The following is a 19,799-nucleotide window of genomic DNA, read 5'->3' as shown; positions in this document are numbered from 1 at the left end:
CGCCTGAGGGAACGGGATGCCATCCGGAGGGACCTGGACAAGCTCAGTAAGTGGGCTCCTGTGAACCTCACAAGGTTCCGCAAGGCCAAGTGCAGGTTCCTACACTGGGCTGGGGCAACCCCTGGTATCAATACAGGCTGGGGGATGAAGGGATTGAGAGCGGCCCTGCCCAGAAGGACTTGGGGACAAAAAGCTGGATGTGAGCCAGCAATGTGCATTCACATCCCAGAAAGCCAGCCACATCCTGGGCCGCATCTCAAGAAGCGTGGCCAGCAGGTTGAGGAGAGTGATTCTGCTCCTCTACTCTGGAGTCCTGCATTCAGCTCTGGAGCCCAGCAGCTTTTCAGTACTTCAAGGGGGCTTATAAGAAAGATGAGGACAAACTTTTTAGCAGGGCCTGTTGGGATAGGACAAGAGCTAATGGTTTTAGTCCCCCCTCTTACAGTTTTAAACTAGGTATAAGGAAGAAATTGTTTATGATGAGGTCCCTTCCAACCCAAACTATTCTGTGGTATTCAGCAGGGTTCAATGGAGGAGAGAGAGGCTGATATGGACTCATTTATCTTTATGTGCAGTAAGTCCTAAAAAGGAACACCTCTGCAGAGACTGAGAGAATGACTGCCGGAGAACAAAGTCCTTTCCCCAGTTTGGGGGAGGAGGGAGCATTTTCAGATACATCTCCCATTTCCTAGCTGCATTTCGTACTTGGAGCTCTCCCTAGTTGGTTGTTTGGGGTAGGGAAACAGCTGGGAGAGAGGATCATGAGAAGGAAACAAAATGGCTTAGGCAACAAACCACAGGAGAGGGTTTACAGCCAAGAACCTCAAGTGGAAGCTGGTATCTTCTTCTGTCCTGGAGTTACACACATAACTATCTCTGAAGGACAAGGCTTAGCTGACGGTTAGCTGTGCGTGCTCCTTGCTTGGCATGCTGGATTGTGTAAATCCCTTTCATGGGTGCTGAGGACTTTTCATGGGTTGTAGAAGGAATCTTGGCATCTAACTCAGGGCTGTGGGTACCATGAGGCATCATAAAGGACTGTATTGTGACTTTTAAACCCCGCTGTGGCTCCAGTGATTATAAGGCACGTCATGTGCCTTAGCTTATTAGTCCACCAAACTTCGGAGTTGCTTTCAGATTAAGTTCTGACCACCTGTAGTTGCTCTATGTTATTACACTGAGATCCCTGCCAGTTTTCCGCATTCTTGCTATCATTTGTGATGTGAAATGGAGTTGTCTTACATGTTTGCTATCACTTTTATAGCAGGTTATCCAAAGTGTATCAGGTTTGGAGGGAAATATTACTGTGACTTTTAATGAATGTTTTGCTGTTACACTTTTTGGACAGTTTACTTTAAATCTCGCACAAGTTATTACTGTTCAGGAGCTAAGGAAACAAAATGGAACAGAATGAAAGCTTGAGTAGCCTCCCTGTCCAGTAATTTTGTCCTCATTAATCTTCTTTGCCATGTTCTCCTGGTACCTGCATTTACGTGCACATTTTCTTCCATGGTTGTGACTCATCTTTTGCAGTAAAGCGGGTATTAGTCTTTGATACTCATTGCTTCTATATTAATTTTCTTGCACATGCTACAACTTTATCTCTTGGTTTTGATGTGGATGTGTGTGTGTGAAGATCATTCTTACATTACTAAAAATCTCTGTATCATTTTGTTCTGTTTACAATTCAAATAATCTAGTTAGTCTCTGTTGCTGCTGTAGCTGGGTGTTGAATTCCTTTCCCTGCTGTTCCCCTCGCCTTAGACTATAACCTTTATAGTTCTAGAAGCCAGCTGGTTATGGAGTTATCTCTGAAAACATGATCAATGTGCGCTGTGGCAGAGATTCTTGCCTTGTATCTGCAGAAAACCTGAAACAAGTCTCTGAGGAGTTCATAAGCCTGTCCATCTAATAAGTGAAACGGAGTGTGCTTACTGTGGGACTCCTGCAAGGAGACTAAACTGGAAGGAATTACAGATGTACCATCTTAGTTTGGACTCCAGTCCAGATTCTAACCCAAATTCAAAGTTACATGAACACTGACAGAACAGTCTAAACCATGGGATTCAGCTCAATGGCGAAAAGAGTAAGATACAGGTCTGAAACACCTGCACAATTCCAAGATGATGGATGATGGCTAAGTAGCATGTCTGCAGAAATGCACGCAAGGCTACAGGGAATCACAAGCTGAATGTGAGACAACATTTGTCATGCAACTGCAAAAAAGGCAGACAAATAAGGTTATCACTTGTAAGACACAAGAAGTAAGGCATGGACTAAAGGCAGGCTTTGACTGGGGCATTGTATCCAGGTTTATTGTATCCATTACTCTTCAAGAAAAGATGAAGATCAACAGGATTGAGTCTGCAGAAGAGCAATAAGAATACCACAGACCTAGAGAATTTGATTTGTGGTGAAACAATTCAAGCAATGGGCTCGTTAACCTGAAGATGAGAAGAACTAAAGCAGCAAATATGGCAATAGTAAAAATTCAGTTACTGCTTAAAGCTGTGTCCTCCTCATGCATCTTTCCATTTCAGAAGTTCCAAAAATAGCTTTAATCACACTCTTCATTGGTCAATGAATAAATTACCTTGTGAAAATTTAACTTTGAACAGAAAAATCTATATTCTGTTTCATAGGGCACTTGGTTCGTATTGAAGATACTGTACAGGAAACCAGGTTAAGGTTTTGACTTCAGAGTTTTGAGCTTTGAAAATTCAGCTGTGTTAACCCTTGTTTTTAGGAAAGCTCCGGTCACCGTGAAGAATAATACTTATTTTTCTCATTCTAGCCCATGGGATTTGAGCAACAACTTTTAATGATTGCAAGAATAGTTTTGCTTTACAAGTGGAAAGTAGCCACAGTCTCCAGCTCCTTTTCAGAGAAGTGGGTAGTATAAAGAACGTTGATGATTCATAAACCTAAATTGTTTTAAATATACAACATGAGCATAGCTGTGTTTAACCTACTTGTCTGAGCTATCTGTTTTTTGATTTCTTGTTAGTGGCTTGATTTATTACCACATATTTAATGTGGTAATAAGCATCTGCAGGGTGATAGACTGACCTTCTTAACCACCTAGTTCTGCTCAGGGCAAGCCAAGCTCTCTGCATGGTATCAAAGACAAAGGCTGGTGGCTGTGGAGCCATGCAGGGACAGATTTCTCAGTTTGGTCATTAAGCAGAATAAAATATTACCTTACACAGGGAAGGTGCCTGACAGTCTCATTCATCTCTGCTGGGCACCTCAGAAGTTCAGTCCCTAGAGGGTATCATGTATTTACTGGCTTTACTGTTAGAGGTGTCTGATGCTTCATGTCCAGTTATGCTGGAGGATCTGAGCACAGGCAGCTGTGAGGTCCCTCACTCTGAGGTGGAGCATTGCAAGGCGAAGTTGTGAAGCATTTTTCATTCTTTACTCCTTCCATCACAAGCTGGCAAACAAGCTTGACAACTGAAAAGCTTTGTAACATTATTAGCACCTTTGATCTGCAGATAGCTGAAATTCTGGGGTTTGTATCCTGTTTCCCATAGTACAGAAGGAACAAAGTGAAACAAGAATTGCCTTGCTCAAATTTTCCTTTCTTTTTAAGTGTCTCCCAGATCTTATTTAAGCACTTCTGAAGGGTCAGACTGATGCCTTTGTCAGGGTTTTTGGCATGCCTGTGTGTTGGTTCTTTTCTGCCCTGCCAATAAAGTTCTGGTGAAGTTAAACCCAAACTGTAAGTCAAAACGTAGCTTTTTGCAAAATGATAGAAAAGTGATCGGTACACTATGCAGTTCCTTTAAGAGATCAGGAGATTTATCAGTCAATTTCTTATACTGCAGAATCTGTTTGAAATCATCCCTATGCCCATCCTTCAGTGCACAGATCATGCTGCTGCTGAATGCTCTCTTGGAAGCCAGGCCATTGCCGGGTGCTTCAGAATCATCCCAGAATATGGTTTCTCCTCAATTCATTCGCTTTAACAAAAAAATGTTCCACATATGTTTCCACCATCTTTTCTGTCTTGCATTCCCTGCAGGCTTTTTCACAAGATGGTCTGAGTTATTTGCCTTGTGTCCTCCAAGGCTGTGTTTTTCACACTGGAGTTCAGGAAGTCTTGGGGATTTGAGGTTTTGGTAGTGGTTCCCTTGCTCCATGGGAACCCCATTGTTCCTTGCACCGTGTGTATATTTATTTCTTGCTTTGACTTGTATGGTCTCAACCCATTGTTGAATTTCTGATTCAAGATACATAACTACATGCTAATTTTCTAAGCATGTAATTTTTCATATTTTAAATCCCACCTGTTAAATGCTTTCTTCTATAATCTGCCTTCCACCGTGAGGATGCTTATTTTTCAGTCGTCTAAAGGTTACCGTGCTTATTTTTTACTTTTATAAGCAAACTTACAAAGCCTTTTCATTTCTATTTCTCCAATATTTGTCAGAGAGACATTGTTGTCTCCTTTTGCAGAGAACCCAGATGACCACTGTTTTGTACCTTCCTTCTTCACTGTACAATTGATGGACTGGCCTCACTGACAGTGCCCCTGGTTAAGCTTGGTGTGGGAGCTGCCACAACACCCCTACCACTCCAGGCTTTTCTATCAGCGGATCAAAATTTTAAGTCTTGCGAAAGGCTGAACTTCAGCTTTGCCTGTTCCATTCTTTAAGCTTATTCAAAATATATCAGCCTCTGGCCTCTAACAGGGGGAAAGCTAGAATGATGCAGGAGATAAGCGATGAAAATGTTACCAGAGGATGCTTGTATCGGGTGGCGTCAGAGAGCATTCTTATTGAAGAAGCAGCAGGCATAGCGTGAGGATAGCAGACGGCTGGTAATGCAGCGTGAACTCCCCATTCGCCGTGTGTGGGAGGAAACGTGCCCTATTGATCGCGGAGAACTCGCGGGGTGGGGTGGCTTCTTGGTTTTCTTCTTTTTGTGAAATGCAAGGAGATTTCACATTCTGAAAATGTAAGCTGAGAAGGTTTCATTAACAAAATGTAGTCGCAGAGTGTTTCAAAAAGGAAACAAATTTATAATTATTTGACAACCAGCTTGTGAACAGAAGACAGTTCTTTAAAATAGCTCAAATGTCTTGTGGTTTGAGTAAAAAAACTTCAAAGCTATATACTGGAAAAAAAGTTTAATTAAAAAAAAAAAAAATTTCTAGAACCAAAGCTCTGATCTACCAGGTTCCAGCTAAAATTCCTGAAAACCTAAATGGCAAATTTATAAAACATACAATTAACTAGCCTGGTATGTTTAATTTTATTTCATAAAAAAATAATAAAATAGTCCATTTTTTCTGAAGAAAAATGTAACATGGATAGTGCTTTCTGTATATCATCATGGTAAAGTACCTCACCTGAAACTGGAGCAAGTTCAGACATTTAACTTGTGGAGATACTCAGTCTATTCAGACCTTAATTCTCTTACCGACTGCTCACAAACTGAAGGCTGAAGATTGGTTTCCCATGGCATAAGCTGATATGTAGACTATTACAAGGAAGGGTAAACGTCAAGAGAGATAAATATGAAAGATGTCATGTACCTAAGAGGTGGATGTTTTTCTAAAAAAATAAAGCACACCACACAACATTAGTTGTGTGTTATGTTTATTTTTACATTGTGTTTTTATCTAAAAATTGGATGTTGTAGGGAGAACGCTGGCATATTAGACACTGTCAAACAATTAAGTTGTCCCTGCCCTATAAAGTGATTCTTATGGGGAAGAAATGTACAGGCTATGCAAGCCCATGTGTACTCTGACAACATACAATTTATCGCTCTTGTATTACTAAACTAAAACCAGTTTGATGTCGTGTCACGTTTTTTAAGTAAAACCATGCTATGCATAAGCATCAAATAAAAAAAATCACACCATAACAAAGAAACATCAAGGAAATACACCTGATTAAAAGGAGAACTAAGAACCTAATATTAATAAAGCAGCTGAGCAGCATGTTCTTGCCCATATGTGTTTGCCTTGATGCTACGCAGGCCATCAAGTTTCCAAGAGTGTGTTTTCTGGTTTGATACAATTTTGCATCCTGGTGCTGAGTGTTTGCTGCAGGCACAATCTTTCAAGCAGTTTTGGGACTTCTTGTGGTAGAAGATATGGAAAAAACTGCCCGTAAAAGCGAGTAATAGTAAACATTGCACTTGTACGTTTTTACCCATCTGTTTTCTTGTTTTAGCTTGCTACTGCTGACTCTTTGGTCTGGATCTCAAAAAGCCCAGTTGCACCGTAGCTGGTGTGTGTTCTGCTGCCAGGCTGTGCCTGCGCTTGTAGCCCTAACACCTCTGTGAAAGGTTTCTGGTACATGTGGAGAACTTCCATTGTGGACAGTTTGGAAGTGATAACAGAATTTATAGCCAAAACGTAATTTCCCCTTCACATACTATAGCTGCTGCTCTTCCCAAAGAATATGGTTACTTTCCCCATTGCCTTGCTCTCTCGTATGTACCAAGCAAGGGATTAGCAAAGTAGGACAGAATTGGACAACCGATGAAGTTCCTTCTCTCTTTTCTAAAGCATGATAAAAATCCCTCTAAGAGGTTTTTTTCCCCTCAATTCAGAAATAAAAATTAATCAAAAAACTTAGAAACTTCTTTACGCCTGTGCTAGTGCTTCAGAGCTGTGAAGAAGCTACTTAATTCATCCCCTTTGCTCCGCAAGGAAGGAAATGGTTATTATTCTTGTGGTACGTACAGCAAAACTGAAATGCATGTAGAATGTGTTTCCATCCCTATGTCAGGAATGTAAAAAAACCCAGGCATCCTGACAGAGCCAGACAAGCCTATCCCGCTGGAGATGTGGGCTGGTGCTGGCTGTGTTTTGGTGAGGTCTAAAGGAAGAAAATTGCTTAAACGATGTCCTGCCCTGACACTCCACTGCTGTCCCTGTGCTGCAGCCCTGTCCCCTCTGCTATGTGGTGGACTTACAGCACTGGGTGACCACTGAGCCTCGAAGCAGGACCTGGGACTTGTTAAGCCTGGAAAGGATCATTCTTTGGGATCTGCATTTTGATTTTTCTAAAGACCCAATGCTTCTTTCAGAAGTCTTCCCATTGTAGATTGCATCCAGGAGAAAGCTGCTTGTTGGAGACAGGAGACGAGGTGTGCAGAGTGTTAGTTCCATCACTAGACAAAGTACCTCGTGCAGGCACTTTGCCTTTTTGTGCGATCTCTCTACATCCAGCATGGTCAGATACATGTCTTTTCTTCTGTTAGCAGATTGTGGATGCTTTCCCCTTTATGCATCCTGGTCTCTCTGGACCTAAAAAGGCTCCATTAGAAATGGAAAATACTTTTTCCACACCCTGGCGTATTAGGAGAGCATAGTGATGAGACCTCTATAATTACCAGGCCAGGTAGTAACAAAATCACAGCAAACACCACAGTATCAGGCAGGGAAGGAACTGCTTGTAGTGTATGGGGGTTGCATGCAAGCGTGGCAGCAGGCAATGCAGAGCAGTGGGATTGCATGCAGGCAGCCTGAAATTTAGGGAAAATCTGTTTTGTGGATACCACATTGCGTGATGCTAGATACTCAGCCTAAAGTCTGTCAAAATCGCCACGACTCCTCCTGCTGGGTACATCCAGTTCTTCCAGGTTAACCCCTTGGGGGTGCTCAAATTCTTTGTACTTTCCATTTTTACATGTATCAGTAGACTGAAGTTACAGAAGCCTTTGTTCCTGGAGCAATATGTCATGAACTTTTCTCTTTCTTAGCACACGATACCCTTGCCAAGACTGATGGGCCTTCTGCCTCTAAAATCCTATAGTCCAAGTCAGAGTATGATTATTAATGAGGAAAATTATCTGTTTCATTGAAAACACAGTATAGCTGAAGCCAAGAGACAGTGATGAGCATTTCCTGAACAGAAAAAGTAATACAGAAATATCAGTGTCAATATCGGTGGTATTAAACTACGTGACAATTTTCCCTTGTAATGCTGTTCCTCCTTCAAGGTTATTTCTTTTTTAATTGTGTATAGATTTCCTTCATCACCTGTCAGTGTGTTTCCCAGGAATGACTCTTTTGACTGGACTGCAGGGGAGCAGGCATGTTGTAGCAACACCTAGGGAGAAAGAAAAAAAATATTTGGAAGCATATGACTCGAGGCACTGTTTGAGCTTAGCTTATGCCACCCCGAAATCACACGTTTCAGCTTTATAAAGTAGGACATACTAAGCAACAACAGAAGCTCAACAAGACATTTACAATTCAGATTTTTTGCCTGTCCAGCTTGCTTGTCTCTGAAAGTTAGTCTTAAATTCACAAAAGGGATTATTCAGAAGGGAAATAAAATGTTGTTTCTGTAAAAAAATAAATAAATGAAGTTAATGCATATTCAGATAAGCAGCTATTGTGCATTATCTGGAAGTAAGTGACAGCAGTGACCTGTGCTTCAAATAAAATCAGTTGTTTGAGTTGTCAGGTATCAGTGCAGCACAAAAGGCATTATGCCTTCTCTCTATTCCCTTGTCCCTGGACTAGCCACAGATGTGATAAGGCGGTGGCTCTGAGGATGCACTACAAACATCTTTAAAGCCGATCTACGCTCCTTCAGCAGCATAACTTGTCAGCAGTGCAATAAAAAACTAGCCCCTTTTTGGAAGAAGCCTGCAGTAAGCTGGTGTGCTCCCAAAACACTCTGTTCTCAGTAGTAGTTGCTCTACAAGGAATATGAAAGCATAACATGTATATGTGCGTTTTATGAAATCATTTACGTAGCTATCTTAGCACTTGTCAAAATCTAGCCTTAAAAAGGTTGTTGCAGTGCATCAGTGGTGCAGAACTTTTATTGCAGCTCCATCAATAAAAATTGCCGTTGTTTTCAAGAAGAGTCTTCCTATGAGTAAGATGCTGTTAGGCTGGGTTAAAAAGTAGTTTAGGCAGCCAGACCGGCCCTGTGGCCAGTGCTAAAGCGTTAAGACAAAACAGGGGATCCTAACAATATGCAGCTGGAAATGGGAAGTGGGAAACAAAGCAGAAGTAATCAGTATTACCTTCTAAAACTGTTTGGAAGGAGAACTTCACACTAGAGGAACATCCACACTGTCCCACAGTGCGGTCAGTGAGCGGGCACCACCGCAGAGATGGGGATGTCCCGTTGGTCTCAACAGCTGCTGTCCCCAGGTGCCAATACCCTGGGAAAGGGGCAAGCTTTTGAGAACATGGGCGAAACCTGCCTGTTTTTACAGAGCCCCCCCCAGCAGAGCCGGGGGGTTCTTCTGACCCTTGCTGCAGGTGTGCAATGCCCAGCAGTGAGGGTGGCTGTGGCAGGGGCTCTCTGCCTTACCGTGGTGCAGATGCTCTCTTGTAAGCTCTTGAAGAGCTTTAAACTGAAAGCTGACAGCACACCAAGGAGGGATCAGGTTGGTCCTACTGTAATTTAGAGCTTGGAAGCACTAGTACTACAGGGCCAGCACTCAGTGGAAATTACGGTCATTAATTACCACTGTCAATGTACTGCCGCAATGTAGTTTGGCAGCACTAACATTCTGCTGCAGTCCAAAACATGAGACAAAATGTCTAATTGCCAGTTTGCTGTCTTGAAACTCAGCTCTGTTGTGTATTTGACTTGCTCACATGCAGTTAGTCCCTTTTCCTGCAAAAGTAATCAGAAGACTTGAACCCATGAAATAGTGTATAAAAACTCCATGCAGCCCGTTCAGATTGAAATATGAAAAGAGTAAAATTGTGTTCTCACTGAGGGTGGGTGCAAAGATGAATTTAATTAGTTAAAAATACACTAAAATGTTGAACTGCAGAAAACTCTATGAAAATAATCTTTAAAGGAAAAGGGGAACCTAGCAACAGCTTCTGCAAACTTTACAAATGGAAATGTCTTCTCACTACCTAAACTAAAATAAAACTGGCTCAAGATTAAATTCTGCTCCTCTGGTTGATTATGATAAACCTACGTTTTCCCTAGCATCTTCTTTCATTTTATGCTATGCATATGTAAAGATCCTGCATGCACATTCACACTTTATTGATTGCTGTCAGCAGTTCACTGATAGGCAGTTTTCCTATCATGTAGCTAGTTAATGTTGAAAAACATGAAATGCAGGCGCAAGCCCTAGGTTTTCTAAAACGTCTTGTATGATTAGACAAAGGTAGGGTTTGGGGAGGGATAACAAGGCTAGATCAGGATTGTCATAAGTTTTTTTTCAAGCCAAATATGCTAGAAAGAAGTTATTACTTTAACATCTTTGTGCCTTTCTTTTGTGTAAATGCAAATTGGTTCTTAAGAGAACTAGGAATCTGAGGAGTAGCCTGTGCCCAGGGGTGCATCCTGCTGTATGTCCCTTTGCGGTAGGGAACACAAGAGGATTTACAAAGTGAGTTAAATTATAGCAATGAGATAAATAAAATTAAGAGTTATGTGGTGGGAGTCTGTAACCATGGTGATGAAACCACTTAAGTACATCAGAGCCCAGGGGGACTGGACTGATAGTGCTTAACGTCCAGAAAGCCACTTCAGCCTCCCAGGTGAGGAAAAAAACCAGTTTATTAGGAACAGAATTTCTCACAAAAGAATTTTTACTGAAAAATACTCAACTGATTGAAATATACTTAATATGGTGTGCGTAGGTGCATCATCTGATATCCAACACAAGGCATGCTTTTGGCAAAGGCGAAACAACAGATGCTTCTGACAACCAAGTTGTATAACAGATTTCTCTTTTTGCTACCTAGGTCAGCTCTTCCTCACCAAAATTGAAGTTTAACAGAAATGCTAAGGCATCAGCAACAGCATCAGAGGGATAAGAAAACAATACATATCGTTGAGGTATGATTTTGTTTTCCTTCATCCTGATACTGTCACAGAATTCAGTGTTTGTTAAAGTTACACCTAACTAAACTTGTAGATGAGGCATTTTTTTTACCTTAATCATAGCAACTACACGTAATAGTTGCTAAATCAGAACTATTTAATTAATGTTCCATTTGTACCTATATTTGGATGGAGTATCTAAGGACACAGTGTAATTTAGGTTGTATTCAACTCAGCAACACAAATTGCAACAACTTAGCAAGAAATAAAGGGAGGAGGAGGGAAGACTAATTTTGGAAAAAGATTATTTCCTCTGATGCCTTGGAAGTATACTTTGCAATGTATAAGGGCTAATATCCCTCTGCAGTATCCACATCTGAGTGCATGTGTGAAGGAGATAGGCAGGTTGGATACATGGGTAGGCTTCCAGTCTGAGGGGAGGGGAGAATGGGAGGAAATGTGATGTTTTTAGGTTTTGCTTATTTGGATTTTGCTGATGGGGGTTTTCTCTGAGAATGTATTTTTCTATTGCAGAATTGTCCCAAGGCTTTATGTTTTCTTGTGTTAAGTGACTGCCCTGATTTTTCAGTCTGTTCTTGTTCCTGGAACTGACAGGTGTAGAGGCAGTGCTGTAGCTGTAACATGCTTCTTAAAGTCAGTGGCCATCGCTGAAAGTTTTTCTGTAATGCAAAATAAAGTCCTCCATAAATAAGATGACAGGCAAACAGATAGCAATAAACACCAGAACACAAAAATGTAAGCATAATGCCAAGGATGCATGTGTGTTAACCTTGTTTCCTAGCAATATTTTAAGATTAAACTTTACGTCGATGTGGTGTTCCAGCACCTCTCTGCTGTCCTACTGTTGACTCCTGCTGCAGAGCTGCTCCATGTGACTGGTAGCACTGCATTTGGGTTTAGAAACAACACCCTGATGGCTGGTTACTGAAATGTCACCTGGCGTCTCTGCTGGCATCTCTGCCATGCAAGGGTGTGGGACCAGCCCTAGTCTTTCACCAGGAAGGAGTTTGTCCTTGCCCTGCTGTATCTCCAGCTCCAGACAGTCCTGCCTTGAGCTTTGAGACTCCTTTTCCTTGGAGGACGCTGTTTACTTTCTAGCCTGGTTGTCCAAGGCACGCATGCACACAGGCATGCACATACCTGTCTCTGTTTGCCCCCATGCTTAACTTTAAAACCCAATGAACAATTTCAGAGAAATCTGACAGCAGGGAAAAGCTCCCAGCTGGATAAGCATCTCTACAGCCACCCAAGAAGGCTACAGAGACATTATCCTATTTCTCATTTGCGATGTAATAGTAAGAAGGGCTACCCTGACAGCTCAGCTACGTAAGCTGTTAATTGACCACAAGAAGTTTGTACACGTTTCAGTTGTGTAATAAAGATATAGGACCCGTGGCTGGTAGAGAACTTTGCAGACTGACAGAAGGAAAGGCAGCGGGAATTATTTGAACAGGGAAGGCATTTGGTGTACTTTGTAAAGCCCTGCCACTTGTACTTTGCTGAACTGGAACGTGTTTTGGTTTGGATGTTTAGACATTGGCTAATAAGAGTGTTTATATAAGGTGCCTGTGAGGTTGGACTGTTTTGACATCAAGGCTATTTAATAGCTATTTTTTTTAGGTCACTGTGATGTTAACGATATTGTAAATGTGGAACTACTAGGCATGAAAGCAAACTGCTTTTAGTCAGTGAAATCCCTTACATATATTACGGTGAATCCATATATAAGTATGTAGATTTCATGATCTGAGTTATAAAAAGTGTGTTTGAGGACTAGCCATAGATGTCCTAAAATAATACTTTTGCCATCTGTGATTCATTTTGTCCTCCCAAGCAAAGAAAGTTGTGACTCAGGAGTGGATAAAATGCTACCAAGTTTGTGCTTTGGGAGGTGTTTCTTTTGAGTGGATGCAATGGTATAAATAGGAAATAATTTTGCCTCTAAATTTCTGCTGAAGTAAACCTTTGGCTTTTTTGTAATAATTTTGATATCTCTCATCAGACTTGAAGTGAACGATGCTAATTGAATCTTGTACAGCAGCTTGCCCTGCCATGAGAAAAATGTCAATTAAAAATCACAGTTAATCATTAGCAAAAATTCTTGGGAAAATAAGTCTTGCTCATTTACTGTTCGCAGAACTGCGTGGTCCGTAGTGTGCTTAACATTCAGGAGCCTTCCCAGACTAGGAAAATAAATATTGATACTGTATGTATTTTTATCTGTTATTAAACCAGCAACAGCAGAAGATGTAGCCTGAAGGGCTATGTGGTGTAGCTTCCATTTGAAGTACCTTCAGTAATACGCCACTCAAAATGAGTATAAACAATTTATAATACGCAATTTCTGAAATTTACTGCAGCTTTGAACATTACACTGCACTTACTACAACAGTTGTAAACTATTAACATTTTTGTCATTGGCACATCAGTAATAACCATTATCAATTAGGTACAAACAATTATTTCCAGCATCGTTTACAAAGAGCAATTTTAAATTGTCCCTTTAAAAAGCTTCAGTAAAGTTCAGGGTTTTTTTCTTCAGGTGAATATCCATTTATTTTCAAGTACAACCTGATCTATTAATGAACTTTATTTAAACTATAGCCACAAGCACTGATACAAATAGCTTTTTCTATTCTTAACACAAATACAGTTTCATAAATCAAAGCTACCATGCATTTCCAATTATTCTTAAGAGAAAATGTTATTCAAATATATTCCTTGCTTAATTTCAGCCACCCACTCCTTCATATGCTAAGCTTTCATCACTCTGTGTAGAAAGTCCAGACTGCTTCCTGGGTGAGACAGCTCCCATAGGCAGGGCAAACACTGTGAGAAGGTAGATCTTTCCCTTCCGCTAATTAACAATTTTAATCACTGAGACTGTACACACATTTAAAAAAAAAAAAGCTACCATGCAGAATAATTTCATATGCCAGAAGGCTGCCTGTCCAGAGAAGGAAGATGATGTGGGCAGGGAGCATTAACTTTGAGGGATGGAGCCAGCTGAAGCACTTGCAACAGAAGCATAGCAGGCAGTGAGGGAGTCACACGTCAAGGTAGTGTCTTACCAGCGTCAGGATAGTGTCATGTCAGGTGTGTCTGTATATCCCTGGGATGGATTTCAGTGTGGAGGGGGTGAAATCAGAAGTCTCTTACAGCTGCAAGATACAATTTTGGTTTTTTTGAGGAGATACAAGATGCTGACACTCTTATGTTATGTGTTTCTGGTCTGCGTAAGAAAGAAGAAATGTAGCAAGGAAAATCTTCTCACAAATTGATTGACCCTTTAGCATCTGAATCCATGTACAGCTCATGTATGATCATCTACGAAATAATCAAAAGCAAACCAAAACAAAAGTCACAGATCTTGCATCTCTTTTAAGGAAATACTAGCTTGATGTCAGGGCTGCTCTCCAGATGAGGTACTAGGCATGCTGGATGGTAGTTGCTAAACGCTAAGTAAAACAGGCAATCGCTAAGAGAAGGTGGGAAATATAGTTCTTACCTGTATGCTATTTTTGCCTTCAAGAAAATAGCTAAGGATCATTGCATGTAAAAAAAAAAATAAAAATCAAACAACTTAAGCTCAATGCTTAAGGAGTCATGTTGTCATAGTGAAGCAGGACTAGAAAAGATCTCCAAAGACCATTACGTTACGCCTCTGCCCCAAGACAGGATTAACAATGCTGGTGTCATTTCTGACAGATGTTTAGCCATGTCATCTTAAAGACTTTTATTGAGAGGGATGTCATAACCTGCCTAGGCAATCTACTCCAGTCTTAATTATCCTTATTCTTTGGAAGTTTTTCAAAAGTCTTGCCTTGGTCTTTCTTACAGCTAAGCCCATTACTTCTTGTCCTGCCAGTCTTGGCCATGACGAACAGATTACAGTCACACCCAACTATCCCTCAAGGACACAGCCTGAAAACAGCAGGATAGCAAAAGCAGTTTTTCCCTTAAGAATTTATGGGATGGGGAGGAAATGCACACAGGAACCTAAAAGCTACATACAGTTTAAATTCACAGAGAACAGGAGCAGGATTCCTGGGAGGAGAGTCTGGCTTTTCAGCATGGATCACTGTTCCAAAAGGTTTCAGCTGTGCCATCTACGAGACTGAATGTCCAAGAAAACTCTTGCAGTGTAAGCATTCTTGATGTCTCTTCCTGGACAGGTGCATCTTCATCATCTACCTTAGATGAATCAAGGTCAATCAACTCAATCATAGGCAAAGGACAGAAAAACGGGGTAATGACGGTGGTTAGTGGAGCACAGTATTAAATGGTCAGCAGAACTCCTAAGTGGTGGACAGAGATGTGGAGGACAGTGAGGTGCCACGGTATTCTCTTAATATCCGCTGAACCCTTTTACACATACAGAAGTTATTGGCAAGTTCCCAAGTATTTTCTCTCCTGCAAGCCATCCAACACCCATTTGCTCTGCCTTTTGTTGCTGTTTATGTCTACAAGTGGTGAAATGGGTTCAGAGACGACCTGGTCACTTTTTATTTTGTGGACCAGCTTGCTTTCTGGAAAGATTGAGTGCCTGAACTAGTAGAAGAAAGGAAGGATTGCACCTGCCTCAGCTGATAGCAGCTTAAATAACTCTTGAAGTTGTAGTGTTAGTTCTCGAACACCATCCTGCTGTAACTTCAGCATAATACAGTAATTCATTTTCTACCATTTAAGGATGAGGAAGATCCTAGCCCAGTATCACTATGACTGGGTACCAAAGTTAGGCACCTGAAACTGTGTTTGGAGTCCTACATAAAAGCGACTTAATTTTCCAGGGTTTTGGGCAGTCTTTTGACTCAACGTAAGATAGTGATGCTTTAATAGAGCAATTTTTATTTAGGAGCCTAAACACAGCCTCAGAAGTGTCAATCCAGGCACACAGCTTTGAAATAAACACAGATGTAAACCCAAACACCTTTAAGACCAGAATTATGTAGATGTAGGGGGGGGGGGGGAGGAAGTGGGTTTTAGCAATGAAGCTAAATCTAAGATTAACTTTTAATTTTGTAAGATTATATAACAGTCTGAAACTTGTTTTGATCTAATTATTTCACTATTCTTAATAAATATAAATTTGAAGAGTAGGGGTGAACAAATGCATGGGAAATGTCTACTGGCTGTGAAAGAGAGCAAGGCGTGAAGGTGGCTGTGGGTAGAGGTTAATATGTGGCTGCTATATGCTTTTGGAATGGACTTCATATGCCTGTCAGCCCTCCGGTATAAGAGCAGCAGGTTCCTACCCCTCTGGGATGGGACTTCATTTGAGGGGGGATGGGCGTAGCATACATGGAGGCAGGGTGAACTCTCTGCAGAGTGGCTCTGTGTATCTGAGAAACATATAGTCACTTATACTTCTGGAATGGGGTGGGGGGGTCCCTCACGCTGACCAAGCCCCACACAGGGGCTACCAGTTCGCAGGGATGGCTCTGTCTTGCCATCCGGTTGCAAAATAGCTGGCACCTGACAACTCTGGGGGCCGCTGCCGGGGCCGGTCTGTGTCTGAGAAGTCACAGGCCTCTTCTCCATAGACATCTCCTCACTGCTGTCCTCTCCCAGAAAGCCTATGGCGTGGGGTATGGGCTGCACCCAGGCAGTGACGGCAGGTGGGGCGACTGACAGTGAGGCAGCTCCTTCCTTCTGGCAGGTGGTGTCATGGTGGTAGGAAACCAGCTCATTGCTGAAGTTGACCCTCTCCACAGTGGATCCGGGTGTGCCACAGCAGAAGCACCGGCAGCCCAGGAGGTTGCTGAAAGCCCGCCTGAAGTCTGCATTGAAAGCATAAATCACTGGATTCACTGAGGAGTTGGCCCAGCCGAACCACACAAAGACATTGAAGGTGGTTTGGCTGACACAGGGTGACTGTCCTTCTCGGTCTCTCTCGGGCTTGGGCTGGCAGAAAGGCAGCAGGCAGTTGAGCAGGAAGAAGGGCAGCCAGCAGCAGACGAAGACTCCCATTATGATAGAGAGGGTCTGCAGCACCTTGGTCTCCTTGCGCAGGGAACTCCGCAAAGAGGAGGTGGGCTCCTTGCCGTGAGCTGGCCACTGCCCCCCTGCTCGTTCCAGGGTGGAGATGCGGCGGATCTGGGCCTGGGCAATTCTGTAGATCCTGGTGTAGGTGATGATCATGATGGCCACGGGGATGTAGAAGCTGATAAGGGAGGAGGTGATGGCATAAGTGCGGTTCAGGCTGACGTCGCAGTGAGGCGTCTCGGGCAGCCAGGAGCCTGGAGGTCTCCTGTCCTTGGCTTTATGCCAGTGTAGCTGCACCGGGACGAAGGAGATGAGGATGGAGAGGGCCCAGGCCAGGGCTATCATGGTGCAGGCGAGGCGCTGCGTCATCCTGCGCTGATAGCGGAAGGGGCTGGCAATGGCCCAGTACCGGTCCAGGCTGATGATGCAGAGGTGGAGGATGGAGGCGGTGGAGCACATGATGTCGAAGGCCACCCAGGTGTCACAAAAGCGGCTGCCGAAGATCCAGGAGCCACCGGCCACCTCGGTGACTGCCTTCCAGGGCATCACCAGGAGTGCCACGCAGAGGTCCGAGACGGCCAGCGACAGCACGAACCAGTTGGTGACCTTGGCGCGCAGGTGGCGGAAGCGCAGGACGGCCAGGCACACCAGCCCGTTGCCCACCAGCGTGCTCAGCACCAGCGCGCCCAGCAGGCACCCGGTGAGGGCCCGCGGGCCGCCCCCCGCCGCCGCGTTCCCCATCAGGGCCGCGGGGCGGCCCCGGCCTCGCTGCCCCGGACGGGCCGGCCCCGCGCCCCCGGGCACCCCCGGCCGCTCCTGCCGGCGCGACGCCCCGCGAGGGGGCGGCGGGGGCCCCGGCGGGCGGCTCCCCCCGCGGCTGGGAGGGCGGCCCCCCGCGGGGGCATCGCCGCCCCCGCCGCCTGCCTCAGTTTCCCCCGCCGCGGCGGCGGCGGGCGGGGGGCCGGGCTGCCGCGGGGCTACTCACCGCGCCGGCTGCTCGGGGCCGCCCGGCTCCCGCCTCGCCGCGGCTCCCGCCGGAGAAGGCGCCGTCCCGCTGCGGTGGGGGGCGCCCCGCCGTGCCCTGCCCGCAGCACCGGGCGCCGCACGCCCCCGGCCCGCCGCCAGCCGGGGCTCGCTGCCGTGCGGAGCGGCGTGGGAAGCCCCCGGCACCGAGCGACCTCCGTGACTGCACGGCGGGAGATGCCCGCAGCGCCGCCCCGGGAGAAGCCCCTGCTGGGTCGGCACCCGCACCCGCCCCGGCGGCAGGGACCGGGCCCCGGGCCCCCCGAGCACCCCGCCTCGGGCAGACCGCGGTCACGCTTCGGGTGGCTTAAAGAGCGGGGAGCGCGTCGCGTCCCTTCCCGCTGAGGCGGCCGTCAATCCTGGGGATCGGGAGCCGTGTTTTCGCCGAAATAGTATGTTGCTCTTTATCTTTTGTTTGAATTGAAACCCTACGTGAAGAAACCAACAGCGCAGAAAGCTGGGACATCTCCAGCTTGATGTGCTGCGTTTTGGCAGAAGGCTGCTCCTGCATCTCCTCAGACACAAGCGCCCCAGACCTGCCTCAGTTTTTCTTCCAGAGGTGTTTTCTGACGCAGTTCAACGGTGTTCCGTTTGCGCTTATAATAATATACATGTTGTCAGAAAATCTCTTGCACATATTTACAGTCTACTTTCAATACAGTACCCTAATGCAAGTAGGGTACCATCCTTTGTTTTTAAAGAATTTATACGGTAATCTTGTCGTAAGAAAAAAGACACTGGGATATGAATGGAAAACAGCAATTTTAATTTAATTAACATGGCAAACAGGGATTTATTTTTAGATGAGGTATTTTATAGTTTCTTTTTGCTTCCTAATTGCAACTGCTTTGTCCACTAGTGCCAATACAATTAATTTTCAAGCTGGTAAGTATCGGATTTCTATTGTACTGCTATGATATTCTTGGCAATCAGAACAGAGATTGGATTTTTTTTTTTAAATTTTGAACAGTGAAACCAGCAGCTTAGCCCGTAAAAATCAGCATATTTAAGATAAAGTAGCTGGATTGTACCAGTTCATAACAGATTGTTAACATTTGGTCATGTTTTTTAAGATCCCAGTTGATTTGTGCCTTGGAGACCACAGTCTTCGTAATGCAGCCCACTGTGTTATTCCTGCTGTGATGCTGAAAATTGGAATACATTTCTTGTTAATGTCTTTGTCTGCAAGACAAACTCAAAATTCAAACAGTTTATCTAGAATCTTCTCTGATAAAATATCTACCTTGTTAAAACGGTAGCAGTTGTCAAAATAACATAGGCTGTAAGATTGGAGCCAACTTGACACCTTGTCTTATTTGGACCCATCTGTAGCGGTTCCACATACATGGATTTTGCCAACATCTGCAAACCACAGTAGGTCTCTGATTTTCATTCCAATACTAAGGACTAAATCGTAGTTTGTAAGAATTATCTACATGCATGCTAATTTGACTCAGTACACGTACTCTTATTTAACAATCAATGAAATTACCCCAAAGAACAGAATGTGTTTGTGATGAATTGTAAATGGGACAGTAGATAAAATTAAGGCAATATAGCACTACAAACGAAAGAGAAATGTTTGTGTGTACTCAGCAGGTAGTAGTGCTACAGGTGTCTGTAGCGAAAGGTAGCTAGCATTATTCTTATGAAACCAACAGTTTTCCGTGTTTCTGTGTGTCTCCATTTCCCAGGATCTCACTATGCTCTACAAGTATCTCTAGCACCTTTTTAGTATGCATTATAAAGGGAAGGGTATGTCATCATGCTGGTTTGTGCGCATATGTTTTTATGAGAATGCCCTATCTCAAAATGTTGTGGCTGTTGGCTGAAGACAAATCTGACTGAGAGGCAGATGTCTCAAAAAATTAATCTCCTACAGTTGTAATTAAAGTAGGCATCTGGATAGAAGTAGAACCCCTGCTGATACCCTCACCGACAGGAAGGTTTCAGTGTGGACTCAACCCTTATTAAATACAAGAGAACCCA

At 43.8% G+C, this 19,799-nt stretch overlaps 1 protein-coding gene across 1 annotated transcript; it reads right to left on the bottom strand.

Moving 5' to 3' along the window:
• Positions 1 to 16,163: 16,163 nt before the first annotated feature.
• LOC121093802 (D(1)-like dopamine receptor) lies at positions 16,164 to 17,528 on the bottom strand. The gene has a single exon (XM_040606672.1). It carries the CDS (start codon positions 17,526 to 17,528, stop codon positions 16,164 to 16,166), a length of 1,365 nt encoding a protein of 454 aa, XP_040462606.1.
• Positions 17,529 to 19,799: the final 2,271 nt, after the last annotated feature.

The sequence above is a fragment of the Falco naumanni genome, chromosome 9 (assembly GCF_017639655.2).
Source record: "Falco naumanni isolate bFalNau1 chromosome 9, bFalNau1.pat, whole genome shotgun sequence".
In the NCBI taxonomy this organism is placed as follows: domain Eukaryota; kingdom Metazoa; phylum Chordata; class Aves; order Falconiformes; family Falconidae; genus Falco; species Falco naumanni.
Note: the sequence above shows the minus strand (reverse complement) of the source record. Positions and strands in the feature narration are given on the sequence as shown.